General features: G+C 37.8%; 3 protein-coding genes across 3 annotated transcripts in view; 2 read left to right on the plus strand and 1 right to left on the minus strand.

Moving 5' to 3' along the window:
* LOC148718360 (uncharacterized) overlaps positions 1-928 on the plus strand; it is a 3863-nt gene extending 2935 nt beyond the window's left edge. The window contains exon 3 of the mRNA XM_088739968.1: positions 1-928. This exon is cut by the window's left edge and continues 1545 nt beyond it. The gene's annotated coding sequence lies outside the window, so the exon portion shown is untranslated.
* Positions 440-10659, minus strand: LOC111320848 (ataxin-7-like protein 3). The gene is made up of 17 exons (XM_022923556.2): positions 10347-10659; positions 9748-9875; positions 9270-9283; positions 8236-8404; positions 7537-7628; positions 7188-7210; positions 6726-6765; positions 6516-6583; positions 6367-6406; positions 5559-5584; positions 4445-4488; positions 3923-3984; positions 3353-3383; positions 3004-3032; positions 2835-2889; positions 2651-2706; positions 440-2503 (listed from the first exon to the last, which is right to left on the minus strand). The coding sequence occupies exons 1-17, from the start codon at positions 10407-10409 to the stop codon at positions 2433-2435; spliced, it is 1011 nt and encodes a 336-aa protein (XP_022779291.1). The 5' UTR covers positions 10410-10659; the 3' UTR covers positions 440-2432.
* Positions 10660-10786: 127 nt separating this feature from the next.
* Positions 10787-17404, plus strand: LOC111320814 (cilia- and flagella-associated protein 410). The gene is made up of 10 exons (XM_088739967.1): positions 10787-10967; positions 11086-11104; positions 11281-11327; positions 11771-11808; positions 12831-13016; positions 13360-13466; positions 13803-13860; positions 14217-14265; positions 15818-15941; positions 16599-17404. Exons 1-10 carry the CDS (start codon positions 10888-10890, stop codon positions 16773-16775), a joined length of 885 nt encoding a protein of 294 aa, XP_088596093.1. The 5' UTR covers positions 10787-10887; the 3' UTR covers positions 16776-17404.
* The last annotated feature ends 140 nt before the right edge of the window (positions 17405-17544 follow it).

Below are 17544 nucleotides of genomic sequence, written 5' to 3' on the forward strand. Positions count from 1 at the left end.
AGAAGATAGAAACTAAGATAAAGAAGACGAGTTTTGGAGAAGTAAAGGTTGCTTCACTTCACATTTAAAAGAAATATTCAACCGATATGAAATCTTGCGTCGGCGAAAAAAGAAGAACTCAAGTGAAGGATAATCTACCTGAAGTGGAAAAAGACTTTGAAACTTAAAGGAAAATAATATGATATAGCCAGAAGTCGTATGTAGGATTTTTAAGATGAGCCCGGGAGGCTATCTTTGACAGCTGTTTAATGATTTTCTTAATTAGCAGTAAACGTCTGTAAACATCAGATCGTAGGCGCGCGCGCGAGCACACGCAATTGTTAGCGGTAGCTATAACAGATCATGAGCAAATGTCGATCTTATAGAATCCAGATTTTTAAATGTGCGAGAACGCGCGCGGATATTGCTAAACTCACGAAAGCTATTGCATGAAAACAAGTCCGGTGACCTCTTCTTTTTATTGTTCCAATATGATAATAACGTCGAAAGGAATCATCAAAAAAAAAAACTAGAAAATTCTACGGAAGGAAATTTGCGATGTGTGAAAATTGCCTTTTTCTAGATTTTCTGAAATTCCGCTCCGTAGAATTTTTTAAAAATATTTGTGCATTTTCCTTTTCAAGTGCCAAAAGCAATCACTGAAAAAAATCATGGGGTCACCGGGTTAGTTTTCGAATTATTTAAGCCACAAGCTAAAAAATGCGTCTGAATGAGCCTATGAAAGCGTTGCCATGGAAACTGCTAGTGACGAAATGACACCTATTTATGGATAACCAATGATTATATAATTCAACCCCGTAAAAGTGTTCAACTGGCCTTGGTCAGTCTTTCTGTTGTATTCTTTCAAAGTTACAAACCATCAATACGACGAAAACCGGTACGAGCCACCTTAACCAGTTTGCTTGTTTTTACTTTCATTTCATAATGACCCTTGGAGATATTATCTTTTTCTTCTGGAAAATGGCCGTTGTGATTGCTTTGGTTTTGGTTTGACGACCCTTAAAGTGCACCTAAACCCAAAAATTTTTTTTGCCCAGTCAAAATACAGAAAATCGGCCGCCATCTTGCCCCACGACCGAGTTTAAAGGGGAATGGCTCTAGCGGGTAATGTGACGTCAAATCGAGAACACGAAAGTCTGCATTTCACACACTTTTCACTTGTTTGGGAAGGTTGTAGTCGATATTGTCCGAAAATATGCCGACTAAGTGTGTTGTAGAAGGATGTAGCAACGTGCGAAATTTGCAAGAGGGTATCGCGCTTTATACATTCCTCATACAACACACCTAGTCGGCATATTTCGGACAATATCGACGACAACCTTCCCAAACAAGTGAAAATGTGTGAAATCCAGACTTTCGTGTTCTCGATTTGACGTCACATTACCCGCTAGAGCCATTCCTCTTTAAACTCGGTCGTGGGGCAAGATGGCGGCCGATTTTCCGTATTTTGACTGGGCACAGAAAATTAAAGATATGAGCAAATTAAATCATTTTTTGCATAGAAATACTCCAAAAAATAAGCTCATTTCGTTAAGCGAAAAAAAAGTTTTGGGTTTAGGTACACTTTAATCGAAAAACGCTCTAAATTTCGCGCCACTCAGTCTATAAACCAATCAGATAGGAAACTGAAACCAACCGCGACTCGGTCAATATCGTTTTCCCGCGCTAAAGGCAGTTTGTTTGTGTGCGTTTAAGCGCGAGTTCTCATTGGCTCGTTAGGATTTCTGCTTTGTTGTGATTGGTTGTTGAGATTATTTGGTTTTACGAACGACACTCCGTAGAAAAGCGCACTATCACTCTTTAGTCTCAGTAACTTGAGAATACCCGAACTTCTGAACCCGAAAGTCTCTGTCTGTTTGTCTCTGTTTTTCATTTTCAATCCGTGCTAATCTTCACCATGCTTTAACATCCTTGTTCTTTTATGGCATATTCCAGTAGTTTACGTAATTTTTCTTCTTTGGGAAAGTTATTTTACGGTGTTTCTCAATGAAAGACAATCTTTATCACGCTCAAAGTGACTCAACTTATCACACCGATTCTAAGTTTCCAAAGAACCAACGTCTGTTAGTCAAAACAACCACTGACAGAGAAAATCGATCGGGAACAAGGTTCCAGAAAACACTTTTGGCGCCACCAATATCTTTTTTGTCACTTACGTGAAATGTGACGAGAAAAGGCGAAAAGACTTTGCGGCCAAACGCAGGCCTTTTTCAAATCCGGGAACGGTTGAATGGCCGACCAAAACTAAAATTTGCCTCCACGGTTGCACAGCCAATGCTTTATCAGTCGGAATTCAGAAATCATTGCAACAAATTAAATACGCATACTAATTCCAAAAACAGCATCCGGCACTCGCTGGTGAAACATGGAGACCTATGTCACGTCAGCAGCACTTGTCTTGCACTAATAGACAGCCTTGCCAATTTCTCGGTTCATCTGGGACGTCTTTTGTGTTTTGCTTTTTTCTTTCTCTTCTTTTTCGAAAGTGGTACGCTTCCAAATGCTAGCAAACAAACAAAGGAAAGAATTGTTAACTTTTTATGTCTCCATCCATGGTTTAAAAACAACTAATGGCCAACTCCTTCTATTTTAAAAACAACTAATCATCAAAAGCAAATATTTGTGGGACAAAAATTAAAAAAACTCTCACCAGCAGGTGAGTTGTCGTCGCCCGTCGAAACATTTGATTCCTCTTCCCACGACAACCTTCAAAAGAAACCAGACAATTTGTTGCATGTAGAGTTCACGTTTATGGCTGCAAGAGCGAGAAATATTTGTTGTCAATGTTCATAACATCGACCCCACTTGATGGGTGGAAATTCAAAGAGTTCAACCTGTTTAAAGTATCTCTCAAAGCTTGCCCATCACCATCCTCATAACTGTCAACATCTGTAGGTACAAAAATAAACAAATCGTGCTCTTAACGTAAGTTATATCGATAAATATATCACATGGCTGCGAGACAAACCTTTACAGTGAATATTTCAAGTGAAATATACTTACCAATCACATCATCAGCTTCCAATGAACTCCTAGACAAATAAAGATATGAAAATGTATAGAAAAACGAAGAATTTCAATTCCACTAGAATTTCAAAGCGACAAAACGACATCGACATAACATCAGTATAGCCATGCCAAAAGATGTTATGACTCTGAAGAAGTTTGACAACGAGTGCCGGATTTTGAAGTCTTCAAGTTATCGAATAAATACTGCAAAAATATATTCCACTTAGTGCCCCAAGCCATCTGCTTTTTACATTACTGAGAAGCCTTCGTAACGGTACTCGTTTTAGAATCTAGAGATCTATAATTAGAGAGAGATGAGTTGTTAGACCCACTGCATCCTCACCTTCCTACAATGGGTTCAAAGTCTGCATAACCTGCACGAAAACAAAATCAAAGCTCTGGTAACCATCTTGCCACGAGACACATTTTCCAACTTTTAAAAGTTTACTTTTAATAAAAAAAAAAAAAAAGGTGTCCAAAAAGATATACGAAATAGAAATCACCTTATAACGGTTTAATCAAGAAAAATTGTTAGCGCGGCAGGACGCGCCTTTCCCCGCCCGCAAGAAGACTTGAGACAAGCCGAGGAGAAGTTTACCGGGGGTCTGGCACTACTCAGTACTAAATCTCCTTCAGACCTCTTGCCGACGAGCGTTGCCCAAGGCCTCCTACTTTCCCGCGCGCGAAGAGACGCTGCTCGTGGCGAAGTGCTTATAACGATGGCCTACTCGCAAGACCGATGCACTTCGCTAGGTGAACAATGACTTTTCCACAGCAAAAAACAAAGACAAAAAAAAAAAAAAACTGCAACACCTCCGTGAAGACATCATTTTTCATAACTGCATTTCTTGAATTCTGAATTAAGGCAAGTGTTGGGAATGACTGCATATCATCATGTACATGTATTCAGTACCTAAAAGTCGCAGACGGACATTCTGTCTCTGTTCGTCTGAATGCTGCGGACATCGATGAGATCTAAGGGAACGTTGCAAAAAAGACAAATATTTAAGACTAATAAAAAGGCTCAACGAGAATAAAAGAAGGCTTGAGATTCTCTGAATACTAAAGACTGCAAAAAGAAGTTTTTTGGGAAAACTAAGCAGACAAACTAGCAATAAGAAGTTCTTAACATTAATCTTTGTCTATCCATAAAAAATAGGCACATCCCTAAATCAACAACAGCTACTTGCAGCTCCTTTTCCACGATGAGAACAAAGAGGAGAATGGCGTTAAGGAATAAGGAATGTAATCCTTGGACCTCTGTATAAAAAATAGCTTATGTCATTGCAAATTGGACGGAGAATTCTCCCTTCCGATACCAATAAAACATCATGATTCTCTTCTCAGCGAGTTCAAAAACGAATTACAAACCAAACCTACAATTTTGTTTCAAGCCTTTCCTTTGTAAAAATAAAATTCATAAAAACAGTTTTACCTTGTGCACATGCGAGCTGTATGTTCAGATATTACACCACATGTCTACAAAACAAAATATTACATAATGAAGAGTAAGGCCCAGTTCAGACGCCGACCTAGTTGAGTTAAGTTCATAAAAAGATTGGCATCTGAATCAATTTGGAACGGCTATATCAATTGGGAACGGCTCGTTCGTTCTTCCCGCCTGGCTTGGCTGAGAATCTCACCTTTGGAAAGCCTTTGGAACGGCTTTGATTCAGACGCGGTACTTTTCATGTGCCGATCCTAATGCATAAATTATTGTAGTGTATTTTGCCCGCAGTTTGAATGGTTTTACTGAACTGTATTTGGAACAGCAAAAAAGAACGGCATCTGAATAGCCAATTCCAGAAACGTGAGAGGACTGGGAAAGAGTGTGGTTGTTTTCCGTTTGCTTGAAAAACTAAGATATTCAAATGAAAGATCAACTAAATTTGAGATTCTTAAGCAAGAACAGAAGTATTTAGAGGAGGAAAATGGCAAAATGACAGCTCTTCAAATATCCCCTAAAATAGAGAGTTTGTATGGATTGGGTAGACATGCCAAAAAATTGTAAGGGTTTGTATGGAATTTTTGCAACTTTTGCATGGCCCCAGTTTGGACACTTTTCCGCTGAACACTCTCAAACTTGACTGGGTAGCTTTTCTTTCCGTAACATTTCAGTTGAAATGTTTAGATTTTCAATGTAATCAATATAAGAAACTCGTCCCAGTCCTCTCACGTTTCTGCAATGGGCTATCAACAGAAGTACTTTTGTTAATTTGGGTCAGTCCAAATTTGAATTGTGTTCGGCTCATGAAAATTTCGGCGTCTGTAATGCTGATACTTAAAAGTCTTGCAGGAAGTGTTTGAAATGTAACGTTCCGTTGCATTGAAAGCAAATGGAAAAATAAATCCTCATTTAAAGTATCGTCTTTTTCAAAACACGTTGTAAGTACTCTGCTGAAGTGGGTGTTTTTGTTTTGTTTGCTCTGTATTGTAATGTGATGTTTAAAAAAAGGAAATTCTTTTTGCTATAGCTTAATAATGCATAGAGAAAAGTTTGTTTTTATTGTGAGAAACAACATGAATTTTCTTGAAGTAAAAGTACACACCTGGGAAAGAAGGTTCTTCTTCTCATCTGAAAAGGATAATTGAAACAGCTTATGTTTTATCATAATGACAAACACAAATTTTCCTAATTATTAGCCAAAAGATTGTCAGCCAGTTCAAAATGAATCAACTGCCACTGACTTGGTCACCTTCCCTTGTAGTTATGGGGGAAACATAGCTGCATTATGACAAGCATTTTAACCACTTGACCCAAAGGTACACATTTGAGCCTGGACAGGCCATGGTGTTTTGTTCTTTGGCCAGACACTTTACCCCCCTCAGTACCTAGGGGACCTAGGGGGGGGGGGGGGTACTGACAGGTGCTGATGAACTGCATAGGAATTCTCACAAAATACCAAGAGAAACCCTTGAATAACCTGAATAAAGGCTGATAGTTTCGAAAGAAACTGTTTGGGGCTGCATCGGTGGGAGTAACAAAATAATTTGGATATATCAACAAAGTTGAAATGGTAAATTGGCCACCGTAATGATTACAAAAGCTGACGTTTCGAGCGTTAGCCCCACAATAGAGGAATTGTGGGTTCGGTTGTGTGTGCTTTTAAAGGCAGAAAATGGAGCTACGTTATTGGCGGGAACATGGCAATGAGAAAAACACGAATAAATTAGTGGAATGAAAAGCGTTCGTTGATCCCTGTGGGATTTAGACTGCCGGTTTGAAAGATGAGCTTTTGTTCAAGAGTTTTACGGCTTTCCGTGCTACCTAAGTGTAAGGACAGGTTTATCACAGCTTCACTCTCATCACCTATCAAGTAACTAATTAGAATCTATTCAAAATTACAGTGTACACACCATTTCCAAGGGGTTCAAAGGCAGCCACAGTGAGCCCAGTCTACAAAATATAAAAACTGAATTACCACAATAAACTTTTATAAAATCATTTCCTGCATTACTCAAAGCATTCTATGCAGCATCATGACAGAAATAAGCTGAATTTTTACCCTTGTTGCTGGCAACTCGCCACTGTGAACAGAACTAGGTGTGCCTGGACGTGGTGTACCAACTTCACCTTTAGACCAAAAAAAATAACAACAAAAAAAAAATTTCAACGGAAGTCATAAAATGTACTCAGCAAGACTTAACATAGTAAAATTTTTAACTATTCAACAGAACCACAAACTGAACTAAAAATTAGTAATCACTTCACATACCATTCTTTCTCGGGGCTTTTGCTCTTCTGGGTGAATTTCCCTTGGAAGACAAAACAATTTTGATTAGAAATAAAGTAGGACTTAGGAGGTAGTAATGATTAGAAGTGGCCATCCCTTCCTTTCTTGATTAACGATTCCACTCCTCTTTGCCTTATTGTGTGTTGTTAAACACATAGCTTGAATAACCCACAAGTGTGACCGCCATATAATTTCTCCTCATTGTAATGCTTATGAATTAAACATTAAGGTCATGAAAATAAACAAAAAGATCGCTATCCTAAGAAGCTTTGATTTTTAAATGAATTTTCCTTGTCAGTACCAAAGGAAATGTATAGAGAAGAAGATGGAGAATATGGATTCTAATGTCAAGGCATAAAGGGTTAATTTTAGAGTTTATTCATAACGATATGAGAATTTAATTTCCTCAGCTTCTTAAAAAGTCATCACCATTTGAAAGCTTACCCTGTCTCTCTTATTCTTCTTTCCTGCAAAGTGAAAAAAAATAAACATTTCTTCTTTTTAACTCTAGAAAACTCTTTACATTTGTAATAAGTGGCATGTACATTGTACAATAGAATACCTAAAAAAAGGTCAGTAAATATTTGAGTCAGTTTGCTAGACATAACGTCTCGTAGTCACGTTCGACGCACGTGCGTCGAACGTGACTACGAGACGTTATGTCTAGCAAACTGACTCAATTATCGAACACGTTCCTGGCCTCGGCCCACAAAATTTCATCACAAGGTCAGTAAATAAGTTACCAGATAACTGATATATGCCCCAAAGGAAGTGGAAACGAGTCTCAACAAACCTGGTTTTCTATCTGAATTCCACGTCCAGTCGTCATCAAAGTAGTTGTCATCATCATCATCTCCATCAATCAGTTTACCTGTAGTTGCAAGCCTGGCAAAATGACACATGATGGAAAACTAACACTTACATCTCATTGATGGAAAACTATTTTCAACAAGTCTTGTAAATTAATATTGTAAAACTGCGACCTGTAATGGCTTCAATTCATGTTCTACAAAACAAAGTCTTGAATAAAATGCTCAGCCTGGTAATTTTTCCAAGGAGAATCCATTTAAATTATCAAACAGAGTACCCTTAAGCAACTGGGCCTCTTGATGCAACCTCCTACAGGCCAGAAGCAAGTAGTTTTTTAACAAATTTTTCCCATGGTTATTGATCAACAAAATCAAGTCCCAGCAGACCAAATATACTACAAAAAAAAAGCACCAGAAATGCAAGTATATGAAAAAAAAAACCTACAATACTTTGTATTACGTATGATGCACGAAATTTTTTGTATTCTAACTTATTGGAAATATTCATTATTCTACAAATGATCAATGGTGGACCATCCTTCTGCATAACTTAAAATTTACCATCAGATATATTTTCAAGTTTCTTTTCTACTGAGAAAATCCCAAAAATTAGTTTCCAAAAGAAATTTCCATCATTCTGTTGCAATTTCAAATAAGATAATTGAATAATTCATTCAAACAACCTCCTACTGGCCAGTCGGCTGCTGTTACGACCCATTCCCAGGCATTTCTCTAAGTGAGGGGCAAATCTGTTGGCAGCCATGTTCCTCTGACAGCTGGGACACACACACTCAACCTGTTTCTTTAATGGTCCTTGCCCAAACACATCAAGACCATCACGGTCCACCACTTCTGTGATAATAAATTAAAGAGGGACTTCATTCCCATGGGTGACCAAGAAAGAATTTCTCCTTTCCGTATCAATAAAACATAAAGCAGACAAGAGACGAGAGCAAAGAAAAATGTTAATTAGGGGATTATTAGTTGATCCACCACCAAATTCTCCAGGATACAGTAACATTATAAGAATTGTATAGCAGACACCTCTGACGAAGGGCTAACACTCGAAACGTCAGCTTTTATAACCATAACGGTGGCCAATTTACCATTTCAACTTTGTTGATACATTCAAATTATTTCGTTACCCCCCCCCCCCGACGCAGCCCCAAACAGTTTCTTTAGAAACTATCAGCCTTTACCTCTGAGAGTGACTGGCTTATAATCTCTCCTTAACATACCACCCTCTAATTAAATAATAAAGTTAGATGGCCTTTAAAATAAGTTACATTATTCCATATACAAAAACAAAGCAATACATGTACAAGAGAAGAAAAGAAGCATCACACCTTGAACAAGAGGCCGCAGTTGTTTAAAGGGCAAATAAAGCTACCCAATGCATAAATCGCTATCCAGTGGTTAAGCTTTAGTAAAATGTACCACATGTTACACCATGTACAGATTCATCCAGTGAACAGCCTTATCTACCCTTTGACCAACTGGGGCCAGGTAAAAGATAATAATACAAGGTCAATGTATCACAGTAATTGATACCACGAAAAACTAATTCCTGAAAGTGCTATTTTAAGTTGTTTTCTAGTAGGCTACTCCTGTATAGATATAAATCATTCAACTTTGTTACATTGTAACTTGACACTGAGGACTACAAAAATTTTCAATAACCTTTAAAAGGAAACAGTTTCCAAGTTAGAATACTCACCAAACTGTTTCATACTGATCACAGCAACGATATGAAAAACAAAGAAAACATCAGATCATTAAGCATTCAGCAAGTTATAGAATAAGAAACTTGAACTAACAGAATTCTTTTACAGCTGTAATGATAAATCTACTCAAGACATGTGTTAATTGAACACACACACTGTTCTTTAGTTCTTGACATCCTTATAAAGCATTTATAGATTCCAGATACAAAGCTGTTTTGGAACTAAATTACAGTATTTTAACCAAACAGTCTACCAGATACTGATGAATAAGATACTGATGGAAGGGTAAAGTATTTTGCCCAAGAACACAACACATTGATCTGGGAAGTTCTAGAACCCAGACCTCCAACCTGAAGTCCAGTACACTGACCATCAGGCTTTGACAACTCTCCTCAAAGTAGTTGTCATAAAATTACAAGTGAGCTGTGTACAACAAAACGAGTAAGGACAAAAGTAGAAGATGACACTCACATTTTTTCATCAGATTGCTCCAGGACACTGTACACTCCTTGTTTGATGGAACGATGAATGTCTAAACAAACACCAACGATGGCCTCATCGATGAGTTCATTCACAATACTACACTCCAGGCTGGAATCCTGCAAAAAAAAAAAAAAAAAAATGATGAAGAAAGAGCTGATTTAAACTACTCGCAACTGGCTTTTAGTGAAACCCCCTCATTACATGATATCTCTGGGCTTGATAACCTGACACCCAAGGAGAAAGAGGTAATTTGAGGTATTGTTTTCAGCCTTTGGAACCAGAAACCACAGTAATTCACTTATCACAATATAGAATGAACTATTGTTTTTACCAGACAGATAATCAAACTGTCAAAAGCTAATTAATTCAGTAATATTACCCTTCTTAATGAAATGGAAAAAATATCTGATGGCACTTGCATAATATTGTGATTAAGGAGTTTTTCAAACATAATAAGATTGTTAATAATAGCTATGCTTTAACTAACAGAAGTAAGTGTTGGTAATTTTGAATAATATTGGTGAAGTTTTAAATAAATGTATAACTATACATATGGATCGGAAAGGTTGAGTTGCATAAAAACTTACTTCATCCAAGTCCAAACTGTCCACTTCCGATGGTGAACTTCCAGTTTCCAGTAGCCCGCTCATAACTTGAAGTCAAGATTTGAAGGTGTCTATGAATTCACAGCGCCGAGGCTCACCATTTTCGTGGGGCAAAGTTAGTCCAAAGTTTTCTGGGTTGAATATTTTTCTTAAGAAATTTTCTTAAACCGGGAGCCTAACTTAGCTAAACGTTCCCGAACTTTGTTACATGTTGTGGGCACATCAAGTTAAATAGCTATCACATGGCTGATTTTTATCCCAAAACAGCATTAAACAAAACTTGGCCAGGTTACATATCAATATAGAGACAGTCGGGAGAATTCGCTTTTCTCCGTGATTTCCGGAATTCTACCGAGAGCCCTTGCTGAACTTCCGAAAATTCCGACAGATCTCCGACTTTCGTTTCAACCAAAGGGCTGGAGGTCAGCGGACTCCTTGGTAGACTTTGCAAAAAATGGCGGAAAGCCAGCAGAATCGGAGTCAAATTAAGAGAAACAAACGACCTCAGTAGTTCAAGTACAACATGTCTAGGCTATCAGAACAGCAGATCCTGTCAAGGTCCAGAGCCTCCTCTCTAGAAAATGTGAAAAATCTAAATTTTTGGTGAGTGAACGACTGTTTTTCCACCTCTATCGTAGAACGATATCGACATAGCGAAAGAAAATGACGCTATATTTTTGTTGTCATAGTTTCAGGATTAAAATATTTTCTCTCCTTGCAGGGGAAGTGATCTGAGTGATGTAAGTATTATAATTTTGTTTGATTGTTTTAGATTCTGAATATAATTGAAGGAGTATTTTAAACCGGCCCAATTATTATTATTTTTTTTATAAAATTCTTCCGTGTTTCAATAAGGATAGGATTTTTATTAGTCTTACTCTTATTTTCACAAAGTTTCGCTGATTTTGTCTTCCAGATCTCTGTTTTACGCCAGATGCCCAATGTTGAAGTTCTAAGTCTAAGGTCTGTGTTGAAAAAATGGATGCCATTAATGATTATGCATATCTTAAATTTTCAATCAAAGGTTTTTGTTACTGAATTTACTTTCTTAAGCCTGGTTTTACTTTTGATCATTTGATCAAAAGTAAACTTTGGGGAGCAGGGATGGCGCAGTGGTGAGAGCACTCGCCTCCCACCACTGTGGCCCAGGTTCGATTCCCGGACCTGGTGTCTCATGTGGGTTGAGTTTGTTGTTGGTTCTCGTCCTTGCTCCGAGGGTTTTTCCCCGGGTCCTCCGGTTTTCCTCCCTCCGCAAAAACCAACATTCCAAATTCCAATTCGATCTGGAACGGTGGACAAGAATAGCCACTCAGTGGATGTCCATTGTTAAATCATTATTTATTTATTTATTTATTTATTTGAGATTTGGATTGTACATTTCGTTTGTGGTTTTCTCTTTTCTTTAGTGTCAACAACATATCAAGCCTAGAAGATTTTGCACATTGTATGTATTATTGATTCACAATTTATTCAATTTTGAGTAACAATTCACCGAGATCAATAATGACGTTTGGTAAAATTTGCCCAACGAAAACGTGTAATTACCACCATGCAATTTCCAAAGTTTTTAGTTTCAGAGAGACCCTTGGGACTAAGTGTACTTTAAAACAAAGAGATGTATTTTTTCCTTTTTTTTAATGCAAATAACAGATGCAAAGATTACAGTTGCTACAAATATTTGTCTTCCTGGACAGGAGGTGCCACTAATGTTTGCTCCAAGTAAATAGAAGGAGGGTACCTGCGGTATCTAGGGGCTTCCTTGTATCCTATCAGCCACCAGATGCAGCACTGTACCCATGGTTGGCAAATGTTGGATACAGCACTGTACCCATGGTTGGCAAATGTTGGATACAGCACTGTACCCATGGTTGGCAAATGTTGGATACCCAGCCATGAGACCCCTTTCTAGACACTTGCCAGTGCCGATTAGATGAGAAGGAAAAAAAAAAAAGGGTGGGGTGATTGAGGAAAATTTGTTAAAAAAATCCTTCAGCATGGACAGGGCTTAAAGACAGCTTCTTCAAAAACTGTTCTCAGACTCAAATATCCAGCAGCCAAATAGTCCTATATACTGGGCATACACTTTAAAGATGAACCACTGACCAAAAGTGTCCCCCTCCACCCATGCTTCCCATCCTCCTCAGTCATCAGCAGTTAACATTGATAAATTACCATTGAACAACAATCTAAGTGATTTATTAGGTCCCATTACTTTTCTGCCCTAATATCAGTGTGCATATTCTCTATACTGTTTTCACCACATTTCCTATAGTGCTGATATAGAGAATTTGTTTAAACAATCAAGGGCTTCTTTAGTGGTTGATCATTTCTGTTATTCTCTTTACCTCAATATATGACTATGGGAAGACATGATTAAGAGAAATTAGATGCCAGTCAGTCTTGGGCATTTAAGGGTTAAATGAATTATGAAATTGTCTCCTGATTTATTGATTTTGTTTTGTGTAGGTCCCAGATTAAGAGAACTTTATCTGAGGAAGAATAACATTGAAGATATCAATGAGATAGGGTGTCTGAAGAACCTTCCAAAGTTAAGAGTGCTATGGCTTTCAGACAATCCTTGTGCCAATGTGGATCATTACAGAATGACTGTTCTAAAGAATTTGCCCAAACTCACTAAGCTGGACACTGTAGGTGAGATACATATCTGTTCAAATGATATCAGGTACCATGATTTGCTTTCATTATTTTTTTGTTTTTGTTTTCCCTGCCTTTTCTCTATAAGCAAAAAGAGGGACTTACTACTCAAAATCAGAAGTCACTGTTTAACATTTTTTTTTCACATCGCATTTTTAACCAAGATCTTTACAAGTATAAACTGAAGCAACATTATTGCACATGTGCTCCATACCATTAATCCCAATTGTGTAATGATTTTCACAATTGTAGAATATAACATTTTTATCAAGCTCTGGAAAGAATGTTGACCAGCAGTAGAATAGAGTCAAATTAATTGATATAAATTATGTCTTGCCAGTGGTTGAGGAATCAGAAGTCATAGAAGCAGCAAAAGAAGGAACAGATATCAAAACACCAGATGACATTCCTGTCCATGATTTAGAATTGACTGCTACTGTTGGAAAGGTACTTTTCCTTTCTCATTCATTTAGTGACGATAGAAAGTTTCAAGTTCCCAACTTATTAATTTTATTACAGAATTGCTTAGTACTGCCTATTGACTGGTCTAACTGAGATTATTTCATGACAGTCCTAACCTTTTAGAATGTGAAAGTGACCAGCATTTATTTTCCCCCTACAGTCATACTGAGAATAAAGAAAATGACTGTCCACTTAAGAAGCTTTGATCATCAAACAAATTCTCTTTGTCAGTATCAGAGTAAATTGATAGAGAAACGTTTGTAGAATATGGATGCTTATGTTAGGGTGTAAAATGTCTAATAACTCGACATTTTTCTCAAGGATGCTCTCAAAACTGTTAGTGCTTTGAGTGAGGATGTCAATCAACCAGTGTCCATAGGTAGGTTTGGTTTCCTAAGCAACTTCAGTAAAAATATCCAATTTCAATTAAGATGAGATTTAATCAATCTTTCACTCTCTAGAATCTGGACTGGTTGGAATTTTCCCTAGAAAGCTCTTGGGAGAGAAATGTGGATAAGATTATAGAGCACTCTATGTAGATTGTAGTGCAGGCATTGCACTCAGAATAAGTTGGTATTTTCATAATCAGCCAGGCCACTGTGTGAAACAACATTGTATAATGGGAAGTCCAGTTTAGGACAAGCATTAAATACATGGTTGATAGGGTCAAAATTTAGTCATAGTGTTGTAGTTCTTTGCTAATTTTTGGTATATTTATTTTATTTTCATCTGCAGAAAAGTGTGATCCGGAATCAGCACAGAGCAATTTAGTAAATGAAACCAAGTATGTAAAACTGTAGAAATGTGTGGGAGTTGATTAATGTAAATTGGCCGTCGTAAAGTTTTTCTAAGCCTTCACGTCATTGGCTCTAAGGAAGGGCTTACTCAACTCATTTGATCTCAAATTATCTTCTTTTACTCCCCCACCAATGCAGCACCACAATTTCTTTAGAAACTTGCCCCCTTTAGATGAATGCATATGGTTTGCCTTTTTGGAATTAGCCAATGACTTTCAAGTGGCATAATGAACTTACATGATCAGGCAAGGTCCTTCAGACACAAGTGGGATGCAATCTTCTGAATTTCATGAAAAAGGCCTTAAAATATTTGGACTCGCAACCTTGTAGAAAGGTGGCAGACTACAAACTTTGTAGAAATGGTTCTTTTAAACTCCAGGACAGTTTTGCAAGAAATTAAGTTTGGAGGAATAATTAATTTTTGTTGAGTGAGTGGAGAACTGGAAACCAGTTTAATAGGCCCTGGTTGGAGCCCCTGACTAGGTAATTGTGTCATGTTGTTTGGCAAAACCCTTTACTCTCACAGTGCGTTTTGCCACCCAGGAATATGAATTGCTGCAGGAAAACTGTTAAAGAATTTTTATGATGAATTGCTTTAACAGCCTCCCAGTTAGCTCAATTGGTTAGAGCACCGGACTGTTGTGCAGGAGGTCGAGTGTTTTTGCCCCAGCCAAACTAACACTCTAGGTCTTAAAATAACTGAGAAGAATGTGCTACCTTTCTATAATATCAAGAAATAGATAAACATTCTAGTCTTCTCGGATAAGGTCGAATAAACCATAGTTCCCGTCTCCTGCATCTATTATAAAGTCAATTTGGTTAGGCAGGGGACGTTAAAGAAGCCACTCGCGAGACCACAGTGATGTGATCTGGCTTGTTTACTGGGAATTGGGGGTTGGTGCATTTGAATTTATATACCTGGAATTTGCACCTTAGAGGTCAATAAATTATTATTGCTTGAGGGTAATATGTGATAGACCAGCATCTTGTCTAGTCGGAGTAGCAAAGCTTCTACTCGGCTCCTAGTTGCTGTATGCTACAGAAGCTCTGGCCGTAAGGTGACAGCAGGCTCATGAAAAGTAACTTGAAAAATGAAAAGTTTCAGCGGTCATGCTGCATAAGGCTGAAATGTTGATTAGTTCTAACCCAGTTTGAATCAAAGTTCTCAAACATGGTTGATTTATTTCCAGTCTGACTTGAGCCCTCATGAAACAGTGAATGTGACATGTGAGGTACAATTCTAGAAATTGCAAAGAAGAAGCCTGAAAAAAAATTCTAGGAAATACTCACTGTAATCTCAATTTTTATCAGGGTTCTTTTCAGAAATTTGTTAAACTGCAGCTCTCGTATCAGGATTTTTTTTCTCTGCTTGCATATCAGCCACATGTCTAAATATTACTTTATTCATGAGTTTCCTTTTCGGAAACAAAGAACTATCTTTACTTTGCCGCGCTCCATTCGAATAACTTCCTTATCTGGGAGGCTCGGGTAAGAATCCTATCTTTATTTCACTGAATTGTATTTGATTTTTTTTTTCAGTAAACTTCGGGCCCAATTAGGACTGAAGCCACTGTTGCTGGATGATCAAACCAATGGTGCGACAACTATCGCGGCAACAAATGCCCATAAAAAAAAACCTGAAACAGTTTCTCCCACCCCCAGAGTAAGATTTGGTTGTGTAAATAATTTAAAGGATTGTTGTTAGTTTGCACCATTTGCTACATTGAAGAACAAAAATATTCGCCAGTTGTCATAATGAGTAAGGTTTTGAGTAAACGTAACAATTCAAGTGTCAGTGTGCGCTCATCGAGGTGTGAAACACACGGGAAGTTAACGAAAAATGCTGGAAAGTCAGCAAATTTGCACGCCAAGGAATGTCTAGGAAAATCACGGAACGAGGGTCATCCTAGAACAACAAAAAAAAAAAAACAGAAACAAGACAAACTTTACCTCGAACGAAGTGTTAGTTTACATTATTTTTTCTTTTATTTTGCGCTTCTTGCGCTTTTTAATCACAGAAAACATTAAAACAGTTCTTGAATTAATCATGGGATTCTGCGGGATCCAAACAGCCCCCAAACTCATTTCCAGTTCTTCTGCTGAAACCTTGGCCACTAAGACAGAAAAAATATTGAAATTTCTTTATCCTGTAACCGACAGTGGTTAAGAAAGATTTGAACACAGATTGGAATCTAAGCTTTCTATTGTGCCCTCGGATTGGCTTTTGTTGTATGCCGGTGTGGCTCTGGTTTCAATAAACGCGCAGTAAGCCTCCCAAATCAAACGTCCTGTTTAAGCTGAATATTTCTTTTTCCCACAGAATCAGAATATTGTATCTGCAGTTCTAACTTTGGTACAAGAACTGGACCGTACAAGTCTTCTTTCTCTTCGGCAAGAGATTGACCAACAGCTGAAAGATCTTTACGATGATGTGGAAACTAATTCTTATTCAGAGAACAAACCCTCTCCACAAGAAAAAGAGGCAATGGTAGACTAAAAAACTGTGATGGTTTTCTTTTAGCATATATAACGGACTTAGGCTGATAGTTTCTAAAGAAACTGTTTGGGGCTGCGTCGGTGGGGGTAACAAAATAATTTGAATATATCAACAAAGTTGAAAAGGTAAATTGGCCATCGTTACGATTATAGAAGCTGACGTTTCGAGCGTTAGCCCTTCGTCGGAGCGAATGGGCTATAATCGTAACGGTGGCCAATTTACTATTTCAACTTTGTTGATATATTCCAATTATAACGGACTTACATCCGTAGCTAAAAGGACAGACTTCCATGTCTTGACAAGTAGAAGTCATCTTGGACACCTCGTTCTGATCACAAACCTCCGCAAGAGAAGGAAGAAATTGTGGACTAAGAAACGGTGCTTCTTTTCCTTTACCGTAAATTTTGGACTTCAATCCGTAGCAGCCAGGACAGATTTTCTTGTTCGACAAATACAAAGCATCTTGCAATTTAATCTATCGGTGTTTCTGTAAGTCTCGAAGGGTGATTGGGTCAAATTTTTGAGCTACACTGAATCTGACTATAACGGTAGAAATCTCTCTAGGTAATTGTACAATCCTGAAATACTGTGAAAGACTAATAAATTACACCTGTTTAGGGCCTTCAAAAGGGACATTTAATCTGAGTGTACTCAAACCAAAACGATTCGCAATCGCAACAGCCAGTCAGAACAAAGAAAAATACGGCCATTACCAGTAAGAGCCTGGAATAATACCAAGCAGACTGTTTGAAGCGCGGGAAAACGCTTC

The sequence above is a fragment of the Stylophora pistillata genome, chromosome 12 (assembly GCF_964205215.1).
Source record: "Stylophora pistillata chromosome 12, jaStyPist1.2, whole genome shotgun sequence".
Classification (NCBI taxonomy): Eukaryota; Metazoa; Cnidaria; class Anthozoa; order Scleractinia; family Pocilloporidae; genus Stylophora; species Stylophora pistillata.